Source organism: Thalassophryne amazonica, chromosome 11 (assembly GCF_902500255.1).
Source record: "Thalassophryne amazonica chromosome 11, fThaAma1.1, whole genome shotgun sequence".
NCBI lineage: Eukaryota > Metazoa > Chordata > Actinopteri > Batrachoidiformes > Batrachoididae > Thalassophryne > Thalassophryne amazonica.
In genome coordinates, this window is record NC_047113.1 from 73,256,243 (window position 1) to 73,276,601 (window position 20,359).

At 38.1% G+C, this 20,359-nt stretch overlaps 1 protein-coding gene across 1 annotated transcript in view; it reads right to left on the reverse strand.

Annotated features, from left to right (window-relative positions):
• Window positions 1-19,848, reverse strand: part of fgf24 (fibroblast growth factor 24) — a 32,150-nt gene extending 12,302 nt beyond the window's left edge. The window contains exons 1-3 of the mRNA XM_034182157.1: window positions 19,203-19,848; window positions 18,990-19,026; window positions 5,039-5,216 (exon numbers count right to left, since the gene is read on the reverse strand). Coding sequence (XP_034038048.1) covers window positions 5,039-5,216; window positions 18,990-19,026; window positions 19,203-19,234 — 247 coding nt within the window. The 5' untranslated portion in view covers window positions 19,235-19,848. The remainder of the gene's footprint in view (window positions 1-5,038; window positions 5,217-18,989; window positions 19,027-19,202) is intronic.
• Between the last annotated feature and the right edge of the window lie 511 nt (window positions 19,849-20,359).

A 20,359-nucleotide genomic window follows, 5' to 3' on the forward strand; every position in this document is an offset into this window, starting at 1 on the left:
GAAATGGCGGAATGATTTGGACTTTTTTTCCATCAGAATTTTTTCAGAAACTGTTAGAGACTGGCAGCTGGAAACCATTCAAAAAATTTATCTGGCTTTCGGTGAAAATTTTACGGGCTTCACAGAGAATAAGGACTGTTACTACAGCTTTAAGGACAGCTTTAAGGACAGCTTTAAGGACAGCTTTAAGGACGCTCGGCGCGCCGCACTCCGTGCCGCCATCGAGAGCCACAAACCACCGGATCATTTCTAAACAGATGGCTCTGTGGAGCCGGGACTGTCGTGTGCACTTTCTCTGGTTATCACAAGAGCTGGACATCAACCATTTTCCAGCAGATTTCACTTTTAACAAGAGATTTTGTCATGGAAAGCCGAGCGGAGGCTTCGTGCGTCACGACCGATTTGCTGATGGAGTGAGACAAAAGAACACCTCCGTTTTGGTCTCACAGGACGGCTTTGAGATGGCGTTCAGACAGCTGTCGGTGGTTTTTCCATGGAGTGATTATCCGAGAAATTGTGGATGTGCCTGGACATGCCAGAACATGTCCCGTGAGGCTTCATCACGATGTTGCTGTGCGCCATGCGGCACCACCGCGATGCGCGAAGTCTCTGCTCCTCTTTCCATGACAAAAACTCCTGTAACAGTGGAATGTGCCATTCATTTCCAAACTGGACACTGTGTTTTATCCGGGACGTCGTCTGATTACCACAGGAATTGTGAAAAGATGTGGACATCAGCAGTTTTTCGGCACATTGAGACAGACATGCGGAGGAATTCCGCGCATTCCCCAACCCTAACCATTACTCCCCCAGACCCCCCCCCCCCCCCCGTCACTACACATTTCGTGCCCATTGACGCCATTGTGCACCCCGCTCAGAGTACTGCTCTCACTGGACCGACATCTCTGTTATTTTGGAATTGTGGAATAACTCACACCCACAGATTGAACTCGCCAGACTACTTTCGCCACACTCTCACGAGCGCCACTAGCTTAGCTTATAGCAAGCTAAAAGTGGACAATTTAAAGAAAATGCCTACCTGTGGGCAACACACAGAATGTGTCTCTTCCCAGATAGATCTCTTTCAGTATAGCTTCTTGTTCTGACTTTAACACGAAGTTAACACCCAAGTCTTTTTAATCGCCAACTGTAAATGGTAATCAAAACATTCCAGTCGTATCTTTCTAACTCTTCCGCATCAAACTCCATCGTGCCAATGTTTACAATGTTTATCTCGGAACTACTTTTTGAGCAGGAATTCATCAAGCATGTGAGTTTTATAAAAATAAAAAAAGTGTGTTGGTGTTAGGGGTGCGTGTCGGGAACCGGTTCTTTTCAGGTATCTTTAAGAAATGATTCGATCCATCGACATCAATAGCCTTTTTGCTTAACTATTCCCTTATCGGTCCTTCACAGTGGCCATTGTTTTTGGGGTGTTTGTCAGGAAAATGATCATTTCTTTACATTGATTACAGACCCTACAGCAGGTCTGTAATCAAGCATTTCTGCAGCGCGGCTTTGCTTTGAACCTTGAACCAATGAAACAGTGCTTCGATCTTCGATCTGCTGCTTCGTTGGTTCTTTATTTCGCTGTATGTTAGTTTTTCCCCGCTAAAACCCTAAAGAACATATGTCTGTGAGTAATATTTACCTTTTTTATGTTAAACCGACCTGTTATGGTCTTCTGAAACAGTTGCAAGATGTATTTCATAACTTAAAAACGAGACCGATGCTAACGCGTTAGCATGTCTATGGAATTTTCAATGTTAAAGTTAGCATAGCATGTCTATGGAATTTTCAATGTTAAAGTTAGCATTAAGCTGAGCCATTATCAAGCCTCCCTCCCCAGCATGCAAAGGATTCTGGGATACTCTAAAACCATGAATAGATTTATGTATTTTTCGTAACCCAGTCTCATGAACTGCCAAGACAAAAGCTTGGACCCAATTTCCCATTCAGTTGAATAGGAAAGTATGACCATACTTTTGACTGGTACTGTACATTGGTTGGTTGCTCAGGAAAATAAATAAATAAATTCAAGATGGCTTATCATCCCAGAAAACTGTACTTTCATATAAATCTAAATGTAATGTTTGGCATTTTTACCTCCGCCAAGGAGGTTATGTTTTCAGTCGCGTCCGTTTGCTTGTTGGTTGGTTGGTTAGTTTGTTAGCAGGATTACTCAAAAAATCCTCAATGAGTTTCAATGAAATTTTTAACATTTTTATCTTGGACTAACTTAGAAGTCATTAAATTTTGGTAACGATCCGGAACACGATCCGGATCCAGTATTTTTTTAAAGAATTCTTTATCATTGCAGGATCTGGCCAATTTCAACATTTTTGCATCTAACTTCATGAAGACGGGTCACAAAGGCTGAACAAAAATTAAGTTACAACACAACAATAATTTAGCATTTGTTTCTCCTCATTGAATAAACTTATTACAAAAATTAAAAAAAAAAAAACTTGTGTAGTTCATGCAGTTTCTCTTTATAAATACATTTGCTGAAGATGTTTAACTACTGAATCTGAACCATGACAGTAGATGCGTGAAACGACGTGGAATAAGTCTCTTTGCCAAAGGGTATTCCATGTGACGTCAGTGACCCTATGGCCTTGGCAAAGGTTTGCACTTTCCAAGTGCTTCTAGTTCCCTCTGATTTTTGTAAAAGTTAACAATAAATAAACACTGTTTTAAACCTAAACACTCTGTTACTGTAACCAGATAATACCGCCGAGGTGATTTGCAATTCATCTTACTGAAATGTTAGCAAGCTAACTTGGCGATACAGGAGTGTTCCTGTGACATACATTTTACTGAAACAAGTCAATGGAACCTGGTTTCTGTCAAGCAGTCAGAAAGTGTGAATACCACTGTCTTTAAAGAATAAACAACTTATACAGCATGCCAAAATAGTAGGCCAATAATGACATTATTGACCTGCCGTTTGTTATCTTGTTACTTTCAGGAAGCCCTTATTACCTCCGCCAAGGAGGTTATGTTTTCGGTCGCGTTTGTTTGTTTGTCTGTTTGTCAGAAGGATAACTCAAAAAGGTTTGAACGGATTTTGATGAAATTTTGTGGAGTGGTTGGAAATGACAAGAGGAACAAGTGATTAAATTTTAATGGTGATCCGGATCACGATCTGGATCCAGGAATTTTTTAAAGGATTCTTCACCACTGCGGGATAGGGGGAATTTTGACATTCTACTTTCTAACTCCACAAAAACAAGGCAGAAAGGCTTGAAAAAAATTAAGGTGTAACATAGTCAAATGTTCTATCAAACAACAAAGTTTGATGATGATCGGATCCGGATTCCGGATCTGGAGATCCAGAATATGCAAAAATATAGGGAAAATAGAAAATGTGTCAGTGTGAGGTGACAAATGAAGCTAGAGATGCACAACTAATCAAATTGTAGCTGAATCTGTACTGATTCAGTAAGGTGTCATCAGATTTGATGTAGCTTCAAATGTTATGGAGCTAGATCCAGAAGAAAACCGCCATTACTGAAAAATCATTTTTATACAATAACTTATGAACTAATAAAGACATAAAAGTGATTCCAAGTTCTAGTGGTATGTTTTCATGGTCAAGGATGTCAAATATAAAGGAAAGAAAAGTGTATGTATCATAGTTTTGGTTGCAACACTGAACTGTTGAATAGATCACTGTGCCAAGGAGGGAATCTCTTTAGGGTTTAGAGAAGTGTTTCATAAATGTTAAAAAATTTGTATATTTGCTGTTTAGTTACCTCCGCCAAGGAGGTTATGTTTTCAGTCGCGTTTGTTTGTTTGTCTGTCTGTCTGTTTGTCAGCAGGATAACTCAAAAAGTTTTGAACGGATTTTGATGAAATTTTGTGGAGTGGTTGAAAATGACAAGAGGAACAAGTGATTACATTTTAGTGGTGATCTGGATCATGTTCCGGATCCAGGAATTTTTTAAAGGATTCTTCACCATTGTGGGATAGGGGGAATTTTGACATTCTAGTTTCTAACTCCACAAAAACAAGGCACAAAGGCTTGAAAAAAAATTTGGGTGTAACATAGTCAAATGTTCTATCACACAACAAAGTTTGGTGATGATCGGATCCGGATTCCGGATCAGGTGATCCAGAATATGCAAAAATATAGGGAAAATAGAAAATGTGTCTGTGTGAGGTGACAAATGAAGCTAGAGATGCACAACTAACCAAATTGTAGCTGAAGCTGTACTGATTCAGTAAGGTGTCATCAGATTTGATGTAGCTTCAAATGTTATGGAGCTAGATCCAGAAGAAAACCGCCATTACCGAAAAATCGTTTTTATACAATAACTTTTGAACTAATAAAGACATAAAAGTGATTCCAAGTTCTAGTGGTATGTTTTCATGGTCAAGGATGTCAAATATAAAGGAAAGAAAAGTGTATGTATCATAGTTTTGGTTGCAACACTGAACTGTTGAATAGATCACTGTGCCAAGGAGGGAATCTCTTTAGGGTCAGTGACCCTATGGCCTTGTTTAGGGAAGTGTTTCATAAATGTTAAAAAAAATTCATATATTTGTGGTTTAGTTGAATAATACATTGAATTTTGTCTCTTATTTGTTTTTGTCTATAAGCACATGCAATATCAATGTCAGTGCTCAGATGACAGTAGCTTCTGGGAAAGGTGCAAGTTGCAATAAACTGTAATGCCAAGCGCTAAGGATACATGCTATCCAGTCACAGCAGATGAAACTTTTTTACTACTGAAAAAACATCATTGTTACACTTTTTTAGGTTCAATGATTCCACGGCGTGTAGATGTTATGGCGTCAGTGACCCCATGGCCTTGGCGAAGGTTTGCACTCTCTGAGTGCTTCTAGTTGAGCATTAGCATCCATGCAAAATAATGCTAACCTCCAGTGAAAGCAGCACGAAGTGATTAATAATGAAAGTAAAATGGCAAATTCATACAGAGAATCGAGGTCAATCAACATCAAAATTTGGCTAATTTGAGGGGAAAGTCAATATCTAACGTGTCTGCTGAAATGCACAGGAATTCTCCCATACCATACTTGCCCCCATCATCGCCGTTGGCATTGATTTTCTTGCCCAAAATCTGGACATGTTTGCCCGTGGTTCTGCTGTACAGCTGGTAAATCCGGACCTGCTTTCGGCTCAGGTCATCCGGGTTCCTCGTGTGGTTCTCGATGTAAATCCTGAAATCAGCATTGCTCTGCTGTGACTCCTGCAAGGAGGTGTGAGACAGAGAAAAGAGAGAGAGAGGTTGGCAATGAGAGGGAGAATCATGGTACAGGTGTTGATAGTAATGTATGCTGCTGCTTTTACGGGCCTCGTGTCAAGAAATATTCCTTCAGGGGCTAAACAACTAAAATAACAACCTGGAAATTGCACTTGTGCCATTTTAGAGTTTGTTTATTTTAAACCTGCACATTTTTAAAATGTATTACATTTATAAGCTACTAAATACACCACAGGACAATGTAAATTAAGTCGCTTAGCAGAAACTTTAGTTCAACCATTTGGTATTGAGGCGGCAGCCCCCTAGGGTGGGACTGAGTGACATTGGTGCTCATTTATCAAACTTGATGTAACAATTGCATTTGTTACATGACTTTTTCTTGTTGAGACAGCAGTTCCTTTTTTAGAGTGTATAAAAAAAGAAGCATGTCGGTCATATGCACATCAGCTATTGATAAATCACACACTATTGTGCACATTCATGGTCATTTGCATTCACAAATGCCCACAATTCACCATATATAGTAACAAAACATCCATTTAAAACCCACATGTTGCTTGTATCCCTCACTTGAATAATGGCAAAAAGAGTGAAGCAAAGAAAATTCTGTGAAATGGACATGGAGATGACAAAAATAAATGCAGCCAGTGCCAACAACACTAGGTGGTGACAAACAGAGTTTAGAACCCAACCATTTGTAACAATTATTCACTCTTGGTGTCAAGTTTTGTTGTTTTGTTTTATATTTTGACATCACATTCTCTTTTGGACATAATTTTTAATAATGTTTAACAAGTTCACCACAAAAAAAAACATTGTTAACAGAATATGTAGATAATTATTTATTGTTATAGTTGTCTCCGAATCCTCTGTGCTCCTGTAATGTTAACATGCTGGTGTCTATATTAAGACAGAATCTCTCCTAATTAAAGGTAAGCAGTGAAAATAACACAGGCCCATTTTTAATGTAAAAATGTAGCTGGGGAAACTGATTAAAGCTTTGTTGTAGCAGGCAGAAATCAAGGTGCTTGTTGCTGAGGTTATAAGCTGCTGTTTCATTCAAATGGGTGTTTTTTTAATAGGTTTTGACCTCAATAGGGATACATGTCTATTTCTATCTAGACATCAATAACTGTGTAGTTATTAATTTGAGAAAATAATGTATGTGGATACAGTTGCACAGTTTGATAGCAATCTTTGTTTAGAGCTGTGCACATATTTACACACATTCCTAAGTATAGTAAGTCCTTTTGGCTTCTGCCTTTTTACTTTGGTGTCACCACAGCAGCACCAATATGGAACTGCATATTGATGTGCAGTTAAATGGTAAAATGGTAAATGGACTGCATTTATATAGCGCGTTTCCATCTGTATCAGAAGCTCAAAGCACTTTACAATGATGCCTCGCATTCACACAGACACACTCACACACCAATGTCAGGGTGCTGCTATGCAAGACATTCAGTACACAGCAGGAGCAACTGGGGATTAAGGACCTTGCCCAAGCGCCCTTAGTGATTTTCTAGTGGGGCTTGGTTTTGAACTAAAGATCGTCTGGTCTAAAGTCCAACGGTTAACCACTAGACCATCACCTCCCCAAAGCTCAGTTTACCAGACGGGAACTTTACCACTGCACTACAGTCATCAGGAAGAGCTGGATGCTTCCTGATGCAACTCCACATAACATGGAGAAGTATAAGTTGATAAATTCTGCACTTTGCATATGTGACGGAGGCCAGCAGGAGTCACTGTGCAATAGTAGACAATTGGCCTCACTCCCCCAATAGGTAAAGGATACTCTGCCCATACCGGCTAGAGTCCGGGTTTTTAAGCAACTGGTCAGACCGTCCATCTCTCATACCGAGACTGTGAGTTTGTGTCCTGAGGGAGCGAAGGGGAGGACTCACAACAGAAACACAACGCAGACAAAAAAGAGTTCAGCTGCTACACATAGAAATGCTTGTGCACACAAATCTGTGTGCAAACTGTTGATAAATGACGGCCCTGGATTCCATTGCTACGATCCGTTAACAAGTACAGTAGTGTTCAGAATAATAGTAGTGCTATGTGACTAAAAAGATTAATCCAGGTTTTGAGTACATTTCTTATTGTTACATGGGAAACAAGGTACCAGTAGATTCAGTAGAGTCTCACAAATCCAACAAGACCAAGCATTCATGATATGCACACTCTTAAGGCTATGAAATTGGGCTATTAGTAAAAAAAAAGTAGAAAAGGGGGTGTTCACAATAATAGTAGCATCTGCTGTTGATGCTACAAACTTAGAACTATTATGTTCAAACTGCTTTTTTAGCAATCCTGTGAATCACTAAACTAGTATTTAGTTGTATAACCACAGTTTTTCATGATTTCTTCACATCTGCGAGGCATTAATTTTGTTGGTTTGGAAGCAGGATTTTGCCCATTTACTAGTGTGCTTGGGGTCATTGTCTTGTTGAAACACCCATTTCAAGGGCATGTCCTCTTCAGCATAAGGCAACATGACCTCTTCAAGTATTTTGACATATCCAAACTGATCCATGATACCTGGTATGTGATATATAGGCCCAACACCATAGTAGGAGAAACATGCCCATATCATGATGCTTGCACCACCATGCTTCACTGTCTTCACTGTGAACTGTGGCTTGAATTCAGAGTTTGGGGGTCGTCTCACAAACTGTCTGCGGCCCTTGGACCCAAAAAGAACAATTTTACTCTCATCAGTCCACAAAATATTCCTCCATTTCTCTTTAGGCCAGTTGATGTGTTCTTTGGCAAATTGTAACCTCTTCTGCACATGTCTTTTATTTAACAGAGGGACTTTGTGGGGAATTCTTGCAAATAAATTAGCTTCACACAGGCGTCTTCTAACTGTCACAGCACTTACAGGTAACTCCAGACTGTCTTTGATCATCCTGGAGCTGATCAATGGGTGAGCCTTTGCCATTCTGGTTATTCTTCTATCCATTTTGATGGTTGTTTTCCGTTTTCTTCCACATATCTCTCTTTTTTCTTTTTTTTTTCCACTTTAAAGCATTGGAGATCATTGTACATGAACAGCCTATAATTTTTTGCACCTGCGTATAAGTTTTCCCCTCTCCAATCAACTTCTTAATCAAACTACGCTGTTCTTCTGAACAATGTCTTGAATGTCCCATTTTCCTCAGGCTTTCAAAGAGAAAAGCATGTTCAACAGGTGCTGGCTTCATCCTTACATAGGGGACACCTGATTCACACCTGTTTGTTCCACAAAATTGACAAACTCACTGACTGAATGCCACACTACTATTATTGTGAACACCCCCTTTTCTACTTTTTTTACTAATAGCCCAATTTCATAGCCTTAAGAGTGTGCATATCATGAATGCTTGGTCTTGTTGGATTTGTGAGAATCTACTGAATCTACTGGGACCTTGTTTCCCATGTAACAATAAGAAATATACTCAAAACCTGGATTCATCTTTTTAGTCACATAGCACTGCTATTATTCTGAACACTACTGTATATACCTGAAGCAACCAGACCTGTTGCACGACTGTCAAACAAATATCTGCCTACAGGTGAACTAGGGTCCATAAATAAGACGTGACTGAGATGGCAAAAGGCACCTCGTACCACAAAAACGCCATCGCTGCAGGATTTCTTTTTTTATATATATAAATTGTACAAATCTGCCTTTCAAAAGTCACTCTGGTGTTTATGCGACACCTTAGACTTGACATAAAAATGGAAGAAAATTGCTGCATGTCCCAAAGCAACCATGTCACCTGACAAGAGGAAACGTATACTTTCAGAAGTCCTGGAATCTTAGTTCACGCCAAGATCCCATTTCCCCAGCTGTACACTGTGGTAATTGCACAGTAATGGCTTTTTATGTGGCTGCTCTCAGGTGGCTAATTATATACACATTACATACCCTGAGTCTTTGTTATTCTAACCTCAACAAATTCATGACACATAGCATGTATGATGGGAAATTATGGCCACAGCAAAACAAGCTCCTTCAAGTCAGAGAAAAACAAATGACTTATGAGGATCTGAACACAAATCCCCTCCAGGTTTCCAACACACTTCTCCTTCTAAACGGGTTCCAGGTCCAGATCCTCTGCAAGAACTTTACTACCCCAATACCTCTTTAAGATAGAGATGCAAGTCAAAACTGTGTTGTGGGCAATCTAAACAAAAGGGACAAGGGTCAGACGACCCATGATTTTGACCTGAACTTGCTGAAGGCTAATACATGATCTGGGTCTTGACAGCAGGACTTCACGGGCTCATTGTGCTGATGATCTGAGATGCTCTGAGCAAACAGCTCCTAACTATGGGCTTTAATGAATGCATGCACAACAAATGCCTCAACAAAGGTTGTTGTTTATGATGTCAGAGTGATGTACTGTTTGTGAAAATGCAGTCTGGGACAGACTTTGGCCCCAGGTCCTAGCTACACAATTATGTCCTTATATGCGATCTATTATCTCCTCTACGGAGGCACACTGGAAACCAGAATACATTCACGAAACTCAAAGTAAGTCCTCTATAAGCCCTGAGGCCCTTTGGTGCTGATGCTTATCTCCGGACTCCACAGTGTGAAGAGGATGAGAGTCGGACTTCCCCGTGGACAGGATGCCAATCAGGCATGAGTTACTTCCCTGGTACCCATGTACAGCTGGGTGGACTGAGACAATGCAGATTACGTGTCTTATCTAAAGACACAGACAGGTAGAATGAATGGGATTCGAACTCAGGTCTAAACCTGGCAGGCCAGCTCCTTCTCCACTCAGCTACCGGCTCTGTCATACACTTGAAAGAATAAGTAAATAAAACAAGCCAACTGATTGCCTCAGTTGGTCTTTATCTTACGTCTAATACTGTATGTGTAACCTAATTAGTTTTACATTTCTCTCTCTTATTGTGCCCCTGTTCTGTGGAATGATCTCCCTGCGTCAATAAAACAGTCAGATTCTGTAGAGACCTTCAAGGCCAGACTTAAGACACACTTATTTTCCCTTTCGTATGGCTAGCATACTGGCATAGTGTGTTACTATGCTTTTAACCCTTTTAAATTCATTTTTTTAAGAAACGGGGCATGCAGCAGCCTCAACTTTATCTAAATTCTGGGTCTTTTAGTGAAGCTTAGGGCTCGTGGCCGGCGATCACCTTAGTATTTCTTCTGTTTTTCTTGTTGCTTAATGCTGACAAATTACACTGTATTTGTTGGCTTTCTGATGCCTGATTCTGTTTTTTTTTTTTTTCTTTCTTTTCTCTCAATTCGAGGTACGGCTCCACCCAAAGATGGGTGTGGTATCTGTTCCGGTGTCACCGCCTGAACGGTCTGCCCCTAAAAATCGGTCCACCTTTTTGCATCTGTGCATGCATCATTTTGGACCACAGCAGCACGTCTGAGACGGAGTCGCTTCACCCAAAGCAATCAAATGGATTAATGTGATTATGAACCATCAGATGATAAAGGTAAAACCTCTTAAATCATTCTAAAGTCAGTTTTAAGCAGAAATTAGGCAAAATTTCATGATGCTTTGAAATGTCTGACGTGCAGTGAGCGCATCAGCTAGCAGCTCGTTTAGCCGCGGTGCTCTGTTTGCTTTCGCCGCCTTTTATGATGAAATAATACTGAATTTATGTGGAAATGATTGTTGTACGGAAGCTTCAGATATCTGTCGTTGAGATAGATCATGACTGGTGTGCAGTTTGAAGCAGAAACAAGGTGTTAATCCGTGAACCGCATCATCAGGGGGAACCGATTTTTTTTTTTTTTTAGGGGGACCATTCGGTCTGCGACACCGGAAACCCTCCTGTCCTGTGCACCGGCAACATTTCCTGTACATTTGTTTTGTAATTTGTGTCTGTAGCATGGCCCAAGCAGAGGATCACCCCTTTGAGTCTAGTCTGCTTGAGGTTTCTTCCTCAGAGGGAGTTTTTCCTTACCACTGTTGCTCTGGGTGTTGGTAAGGTTAGTAAGGTCAGATCTTACTTGTGTGAAGTGCCTTGAGGCAACTTTGTTGTGATTTGGAGCTATATAAATTAAAATAAATTGAAAATTGAAATATCTTTTGAATGTACATACATTAGAAAAAGTGAGTAAATTTTCACATATTTTCAGATGTTTCAAATTATAGTATTAAAGTTATTGAATTAATGTAGAAAACAACAATATTCAAATATCACTCACGGCAAACTCACAGATTCAAACACAAAGCATGCTGTTCCTTAATGGGGTTGGGATTTGAACACATTGGGGTTTATTGGCCCTACAGCATATTGTGTCATACAGGAATACTTTGCCATCAATCCCACTTTACAGTGTCAGAACAACATATTGTACCATCTACACGATCCTTGAAAAACAGTGTACATTCTTTACATAAATCCGGATAATATATATGAAATGTAATTTGGAACAGAAATATCAGTGTCTTAGTTGGTAGAGTTGGTTGTTCAAAACCTAAAAGATCATCAGATTTTTTCCTTGTGCAGTGTTTTTTAAGCCATTGCTCATTTTAATTTATTTAACTCAAATGAACCAAGATCATTTTACTTCAAAACAATAAGCTTTGAATTTCAAGTTAACCTAGACATATAATTTTATTTGTTTGTTAGCAGCATTAAGCAAAAACAAATAAAACCATTTTAATGAATCTTGATTGGACAGGTAGGGCATGGATGAAGGAAGAATCCATCCAAGTCAGAACAAGAGGAGAATCCAGGATAACATTTTTTTCTACTTTCATTAACATTAGAAGTTAGAGACATCAGCATCAAAGTTCCATTATGGGGATTAAAGATGTGTGATTAGGGAACTAGAGCCAGTGACTACTAATAATGGCCAGGAAAAAGGACTAAAGTCCACCAGTCTGCATCAAAAGTGAGCATTTTATGTTAATGATCAGGATCAAAGATCAGTCATGTGGATCAAAGCTCATCAGTTAGAATCAAAGTCAGTTGTCATGTTCAAGGGCCACCAGTTACTTTCAAAGATCAAGATCCAAGTTCTGTGATTAGGGATTAATGGTCTGAGATTAATATCACTAGTAAATAAAAGGATTAAATGTCAACAATCAGAATGAAAGGTAAGCATTGAGTATCAGTGTTCACTGATCAGAATCAAAGAACAGCAACGAGTTTCAATGATCACAATCAGGGACAAGGACCAGTTACAAGCAAAAGTCAGGAACATCATCAAATATTACAGAATATGGTCAAACGTCAGCAATAGGAGTAAGAGCTCTGCAATCTGGATCAAAGATTAGTAAACAGGATCAAAGATGAGTAAATTGGATCAAAGGCCAACACTCATGATCAGGGCAGAGGATCAACAGCCATCAATTAGGATCAACATTTTTCTATCAGGATCAAAGATAGTAATCTTGATCCCATTTCAGTAATGGTGATCAAAGGTAAACCAATTCGCAGGATCAAAGAGGTTTAATGTTCAACTACCAAGATCAAAGATCAGCAGTTATTATCAAAGATGCATGAGCTCTACTTTATGCCCTTCTGCTTTTTTTTAATTATCAATCCAGTACCAAACTGCGACAGACTGGCATCATTTCCAGCGTGACCTTGATTGGAGTAGTGGGTACAGAAAATCAGTGAATGAATGAATGTTTCTTGTTGATGGTTTGCTTGCTTGATTCCAAGGCAGCTGACTTTTATTTTCCACACCTTCATTCACTTTGTATTGGATGCGCTGGTCTAAAATGTTGGAGAAGTGGCCTTGTGAGTGGTGAGTTGTATGTTCGAGCCCCTAAATGGTCAAACAAAATGTGGGTGTGGAAGGTGAAGAACAGAGGTGTCGCTGTGAAGTGCTCTGCTGTCTGTTTCACACGTGCACAGCACAAATAGTTGTCTGACATGGATTTTTTTTTTACAACAAAGATATAGTTATAACCTAATACATTACAATAGCAATATATTTATTTAATTTTACAAAAGCATCATGTCTCCTTTAAGGCGATACGAAGATAAATATTGATGAATTATTGCTGCAGACTCATAAGAAGTGCAGCGTGCACAGAGTGTAGGACCAAACCTGTCCACAGCTTGTCACACACCATCACTTGACACTTGCTTTATCTCCCAGAATGCCACAGCTAGAAATCCCTGCTGTTATTTTTGACCCCTCCTTATCTTTCGACTTACACATCACAGAAATCACCAGCCCTCAATTTTTCCACCTGCGTAATATTGCAAAAATCTTCTGTGTACATGGCTGGTGATGAGGACATGAGCCATTGTTTTGTTTAATCCAGATCAGATTTGTGTCTGTTTTGTTTCTCTGACACAGTAACCCCATTTTTCATTTTAGGACAAAATGCAAAAAGGTTTTCTCTTTTTTTTTTTTGTTTTTTGTTTTTACAATTCAAATATAAAATATGACCAGATTGTTATTTTAAAGTGGATTTAAATCAGTCATGTAAATAGGTGATACTGGAAGTTAATCTGTTTGAACTGTAGATAATCTGGATTTAAGGCATTCTACGCACAGGATAGAGTGATTTAAAGGGGTTTTTAAACAGGCTTTATCACAAATGTAATCAAAATGTTTTGGAACCGTTTAAGCAGGTCTGTTAAAAGATGTGTTTAAATGGGATAATTTTTGAAAACCTTGAGTTTTCAAAGAACAGCAAACTGCACTTTTAACATTCAACAAGGTGTATTGATTGGGAAAACTGTGATTGGCAGTGGGCTTTTTTTGTTTTTAATTAAACTATACAGTCACTGTAACTGGTCCAATAAACTGTTTGTAGTACCTTTTAATATCCCATCACAATTCCAAAGATTATGTCCCACCAAAAGTCAAAAACACAAGGTAATCTGAAGTACGATATAAGAAATTTATAAAATCCTCACATTTGAGAAGCAAATGTCTCTCTAACTGGTTGTTGATCATTTTGCAGTCATCACTTAATGGATCAATCGACTAATCGGGGAAACGTTTAAGAGTCAGCTTCACGCTATAGAATCCGAGAATAAGCAGCGGCACCAGCAAGCCTTGCGACTTCTATAGGACTTACTTACAAGGACAGATCAAATGATCAAATGGTGACAGAGTGATCAATATCAAACTGTCACAATGAAAAAGACTTTTATTTAACTTTCTGTGAAATTTGATCAGTTTGGATCAGTTTCTAAATCCTTTGTTTTTGTTGTTTTTAAAGCTATGTGACATCACAAAACCTCTGCACATGCTTTAGAATTCAGGCTATAATATTAGTCTACTTTATGATGTCACAGTGATCATATTTTTTATATTTGTTTTCAGTTTTCTTCATATTTGTTATACAAAATTATTAAAGCTGGTTTTGGTTTTTGGACTGAAAACTGAACTCTAACAAACACCGTTTAAACATCATAGCAACACCATTCCAAGTCATGGAATAAAACATCAAAGAATTAGCAAAAATGTTAAAAGTTTAAGCTTGAAGGTATAATTTGGACACAACTGTGCTGAAAAACTCACATCCCTTTCTAGAGTCAAATGGCATCGCCTGTTGTTAACCTCAAATCTCACAAATAAGAATACAGACACATCGAACAAAAGTGAGCTGCTGAGGGATTTATCCCAAATCTCCACATCGCTAAATAAACACAAAGGTGGCTTTGTCGTGTCAGGAGGAAGACAAGCCTAAGCACATGGCTGAGGCCAGCGTGAGCGACAACATTTTGTTTTATCAAGCTGTCTCCTTTCTTCAAAGACACAGGATGAAAACGGATATGGTTGAAACTTCAAAAGTCTGCCGCCGTTCGTCCTTCGTCTTCCTCCTCGTGTACGTTTAAGATACAGCCTGTCATTCAAAGTTCAAACGTGGCTGCTTTTTTGGAGCCACAGCGTGACACGTATAAGCGCCATTACTACAATTCACAATGAGCCATTAAAGATATTAAAGGCCCATTCCTGCATTTTTTTTTATTTACACGTTAATTCAAAGCTCTTAAAGCCCCGCCCCACAGGCTACAAAGCTTGCTGTGTGCTCAAGATTGTTAAAGTAGCTCACAATTGGCGCATGAACATCTTCCACCATGTCTGTCTAAAACGCCACAAGAGATGTAGGTTTTTGAGTAGAGAGGAGAACCCACAGACTCTTCCTGAACTAAATAAAATGGAGATATATCAGCTATTTATGACTGATATTTGACAGAGGAGCTCACAGCAGCTGTTTTCTCTTTTACAGGTGCAGCTGCAGGATTTTATAGATGGGGGGTTGAGTATTGTATGTCAGTGACAACCAAGGCGTGCACATACGTGATTGTAGCACACACACGCATACACATACACATCATCATATTCACAAAGAAGGTAAGGTTTAGAATTCTTCTGTTGTTTTGTTAGATTTTTTCAGATGATTTCTCCAAAATAAGTTTAAAAATATTTACAAAAATTCAAAAAATTGATCTTGACCTGAAGATGACACCATTACATTTTTGTGGTAGAGTCAGATAAACGGGAAGATACTTTAAATATTCCAATTTTTAATAATAGGAGAATACACTGATTTTTTTCCCTCTCATTATGGAGGTCAAGTTTTACAAAAATCAAATACAGAAGTATGACTGCAAAATATAAACACTCTGAAAAATACAAGCAAACAAAATGACCACAATTTCAAATGCAGACAGCAAAAATGTTGTGGTTTAATTAGACAATTTAGTCCTGGTCAGACTTGTTGATACTAAGTACAGCATTTAAAATATGTTTATCTGTGAATGCAAACAATCCAGTTTTGTACAAGAATATTTAATAAAATGTCCAAAGTTGCTGAGTAACAACAAAACACTTTCATATAGCGAAATTTTAAAAACAAACTAAACATTTTACACTTACATACAATGTAATTATGCATGCATGAAAATAAATACTGCTACCTTTTGAAAAATTTACTGTAAATCATAATTTTTTAAAGCCAGATCTAGGATGGAGCAGTTGATATGACTGGAAAAACTGTGCAACTTATCTCTGTTGCATCACCAGTTTGCAGAGCGACATGTTTGAGTGGAACCAAGAAGAATTTTCTGACAATAAAACAGTTCAAATCAAGGCTTGACTCTCCGTCAAACTACAGCTGAAATTTTACATTTTCATTTTAAGAAATTCCTTCTCTGTTCCACCATGAACCTGATATAGCAGACAAAAAGTGCACCAGTTTCACCAGTCACATCCACAGATGACTAGAACTCCTTCAGAGTCGTCATGGGTGTCTTGGTGGCTTCCCTCACAAGTCTCCTTCCAGCACAATCACTTAGTTTTTGATAAATGCCTATTCCGCGTACATTTGCCATACTGTTTGTATTTCTTAAAGACTAAATGAAGTTCAAGACATGTTCATCTATACATCCCTAGTTGTCTAACAATAAAAAATTAATTAATTAAATAAGTACTGGCTGTAAAGATTACCTTAAATGTAACGAGTGCCAATAACTGTCACATGTACATTTTATATTATTATTATTATTATTATTACTGCTACTATTAGTAGTACTAGATATGAAAGGATTTTATTGCTGTTCGGTAACTTCTGGCATTTTTTTAATATTGTGATTATACAAAATTTCTTCGTTTGCATTTATTTCTGAACATATTTTAAACTCAGTACTAAAAAATATAGTGCTGCCAGTAATTCTGACCAGGACTGAGTTAGTGATGTTCATATCCAGTCTCCAAATCTATTCTTCAGACTGACCTTCAAAAGTGCAACAACAGCAAGTACAAAGAAAAATTAAATCAAAATATACCTAAAACACTAAATATAGAAACATTAAACTTAAGTATTATCATTATTATTTGACTGTTGTTGTGGCCTTGAAAGGGAAGTAAGGACCTCTAGTAATTTAAGTTTGAGACCAAAGAAAAAATTTTTAGCTCTGAGCCACTGGAATAACCTTCTTCAAGATCTAAAAATAATGTTTGTAATCTTGTGTTGCCACCATTTAGTTTTCTGTTGTTGTTTTTTTTTTCCAAAAAACAAAAAAGTATTTTTAATCTTATTTTGTGTTATTCTGCTCCCTTTCTCAGTTTATTGATTTTTTTTTAATAATGTATAAGTTTTGACTTTTTTAATTCTTTATCAAATATTAAACATTTTTATTTATTTTATTTGTTTAAACTCATTTGATTACGTTTTTGCTGTCAGATGTATGGAGTAATAAAATCACACTTTTTAAAAGCTTAATTTACAGTTTCTTTGTGTACTGTATTTGTCAGCTGCTTGTGCAACACTTGCATTGACTTGTATGAAAGGTGCTAAATAAAGTTTGAGTGATTTACAAAAAACATGGAAACTGAACACTAAAATAACACCCCCCCCCCCCCCTTAAAAAAATGAAACATCATTCAGCAGTACTCGTCATATATGTGATTACTTTACAATTCCGTCCTCTGTAACGTGACGGATGATCAGTCGACACAATGTCAGTTCTAATGGAACAATCACACATCAGTGTCTGCTCGTTTCTATATTAAAAAAAAGTTTTTTTGGTTTATTTTTAAGTTGAGTGCAACAAAGCTGACAGAATTAAGCAAACAATAAAATGTATTTCATATACTTTACATGCACACTTAGTTTTATTTGTGACAAAAGGTCAAAATTACATGCACATCATTAGAAATAGGCACAGACATTTTTTAAAGACATAACCAAAGCAAGTAAAGGAAATTGTGTCTGCATATTTTCTGAATCCCAGTGTGCAGTCAGTTATTTAAATGAAACAAACAAGCACCAAAGGTATAACTGCTAATCCAGGACATTACAAGATTAAATTCTGTAAACTTGTTGTAAAGTGCTGAAACTGTCATCCAAATTTTACACATAAAAATAAGTTGGTAGTTTATTTTGGCTTAGTGGACCTTCCAAAGTATCTAATTTGTTTACTTTGGTGTTCTAAATATGAGGAATTGTTCATTATTCTGTCAGTAAAAGAACTCTAAGAAACCCAAAAACATTAAAAACATTATTATTCATTTATATATATATATATATATATATATATATATATATATATATATATATATATATATATATATATATATATTGCACAACATCGTAACCCAATAACATTTTTAGATATGTTTCTTAAAGTTGCAAATAATGATTGTTTTCATTACCCATTAATCCACTGATAATTTCCCAATTAGTCAAATAATCATTAGTTTACAACATCAAATTAAAAAGGAAAAACTTGCTTTTTATTTTATTTTAAGCAACACTCCAAAACCAAAATAAATTGCACTGGTTGGCTGCATTAAGACAAACTTAGGAAATATCCAGGTGGTTAAAACCATTCAAAGGCAGCTAATATCTGACTTTAAAAACACGCTTAAGATTACACGATGGTTAAAACGGCGTATAACTATTTTAAACAACTTAAACAGATTATGTTAAAGTTAATAAGATTCAAAACAGTTTAAGACATTTCCCAAGTAAAAAAAAAATTATAACATATACAAATGGACACACACACACACACACACACACACACACACACACACACACACACACACACTATATATATATATATATATATATATATATATATATATATATATATATATATATATATATATATATATATATATATATATATATGGCTTTCCTCTAGTTATATAGCTTCCATTTACAATGTATTATGGCTGAATTTGAATTTAGTTAAGAGCGTGCGAAACTGGTGTTCAGCATTAAAACAAGCCTGTATCATCGTCAAACTGCTGACAAGAATTAAAGTGAAACAAGGGGGTACACGTACCTGTAGCTGGAAATAGAGTACCAGAAAATGTAAACACCTGAGACACAGAAAGAGAGAGAAGGGAGGAGGGAGTGAATCACACAGGCAATTACACCAGGAATACACGCAACTTGCCGAGATGACAGCAATGCACAAATATGAAGCTTTTGGCGGCTTCTGTTGGTGAGAATGCATGTTTTACGCGCAAGGCACCGAGAGATGCGGAACACTTACAGGTAAATGAACCTCGAAGGCAACAGGGACATCTTGGCTTGCAGAAATACACCTGCTTCCACTGATTTAGAGCCCGGGAAAGGCTGACGAAGTCGCCCCCCTCTCGATCCCTCTCTTTGCTCCTGCGCGTCTTTTACGCACGCAGCTCCGGCGGTAAGGAGGCTGAATCCCACAGCGAGGACCGATCAGCGCACAACAGCACAGTCACACGGTGCAACATCGGGTGCTTCCTTGTTGAAGTTATCCAGATTTTTTTGTCTTCAATTCCACTCACTCAGTCTCCTCCGACACCTGAGATCTCACAAGATCTCCCCGTAAATCGGTGCCAAGCGCCGAAAGGATTCACATAAATATCCTTTTGGTTTTGCACCAAATCCAGAGATCATTGGCTCCTCAGCTCGGTCCGTACTTGCGGTGACTTTAAACACCTTGCATGGGTCATTTTTGTCGCGCCAAGTGCTACGGGAGGGTTTTTTTTTCTCTTTAAGAAAATAAAATAAATAAAGCCTGCCCCTCTGCTAACAAACTGCTCAACACGTATCCAAAATTGCATTAAAAGTTGAAAAGTGGAGTGCAAATCGCAGCAGCAGATCCCTAGAGAGTTTGGGGAGCCGGCGATGGCGCACTAGTGTCTGTCGGAGGTGTTTGTGCGTCTGCGGCTGGAGATTTGGGCACAGGGAGACTTTTTTGTTGTTTGTGGGTGGAAACATGTCAGCGGTTTGCACCTGATAGGGTAATCTTAGAGAGACCATCATTTTCGAGAGGGTTTTTTTTTTCCCCCTCTCTCCTTTCATTGCGCAAAGCGCTGCGCATACAACGGCGTAAACTCTTTCTGAGCTTTGTAACGGAGGTTTTCCTCAAATAAGTCTGACGTTTTAATTGTTATTCAGATATGGACACAGTGACAACGGGCACTGGATGATCTTCGTGGAAGTGGAGGCTTGACACTATCTGAGCTAATGAGAATTTACGTTTACGCACTTTGCGTAATTGGGGCCGTTCAAATCTATTCATTTTTGTCAAATAGTCGCATATTTCATTTTTTCCCTCTTATTAACTGACAAACTTGGGTGGTGCGACATCACAGTCTTTATGCGTCTGCGTCTCCTCTTTCTGTTTTGTGGATTGGCCTCGACTCTGCCAGACAACATTCAAAT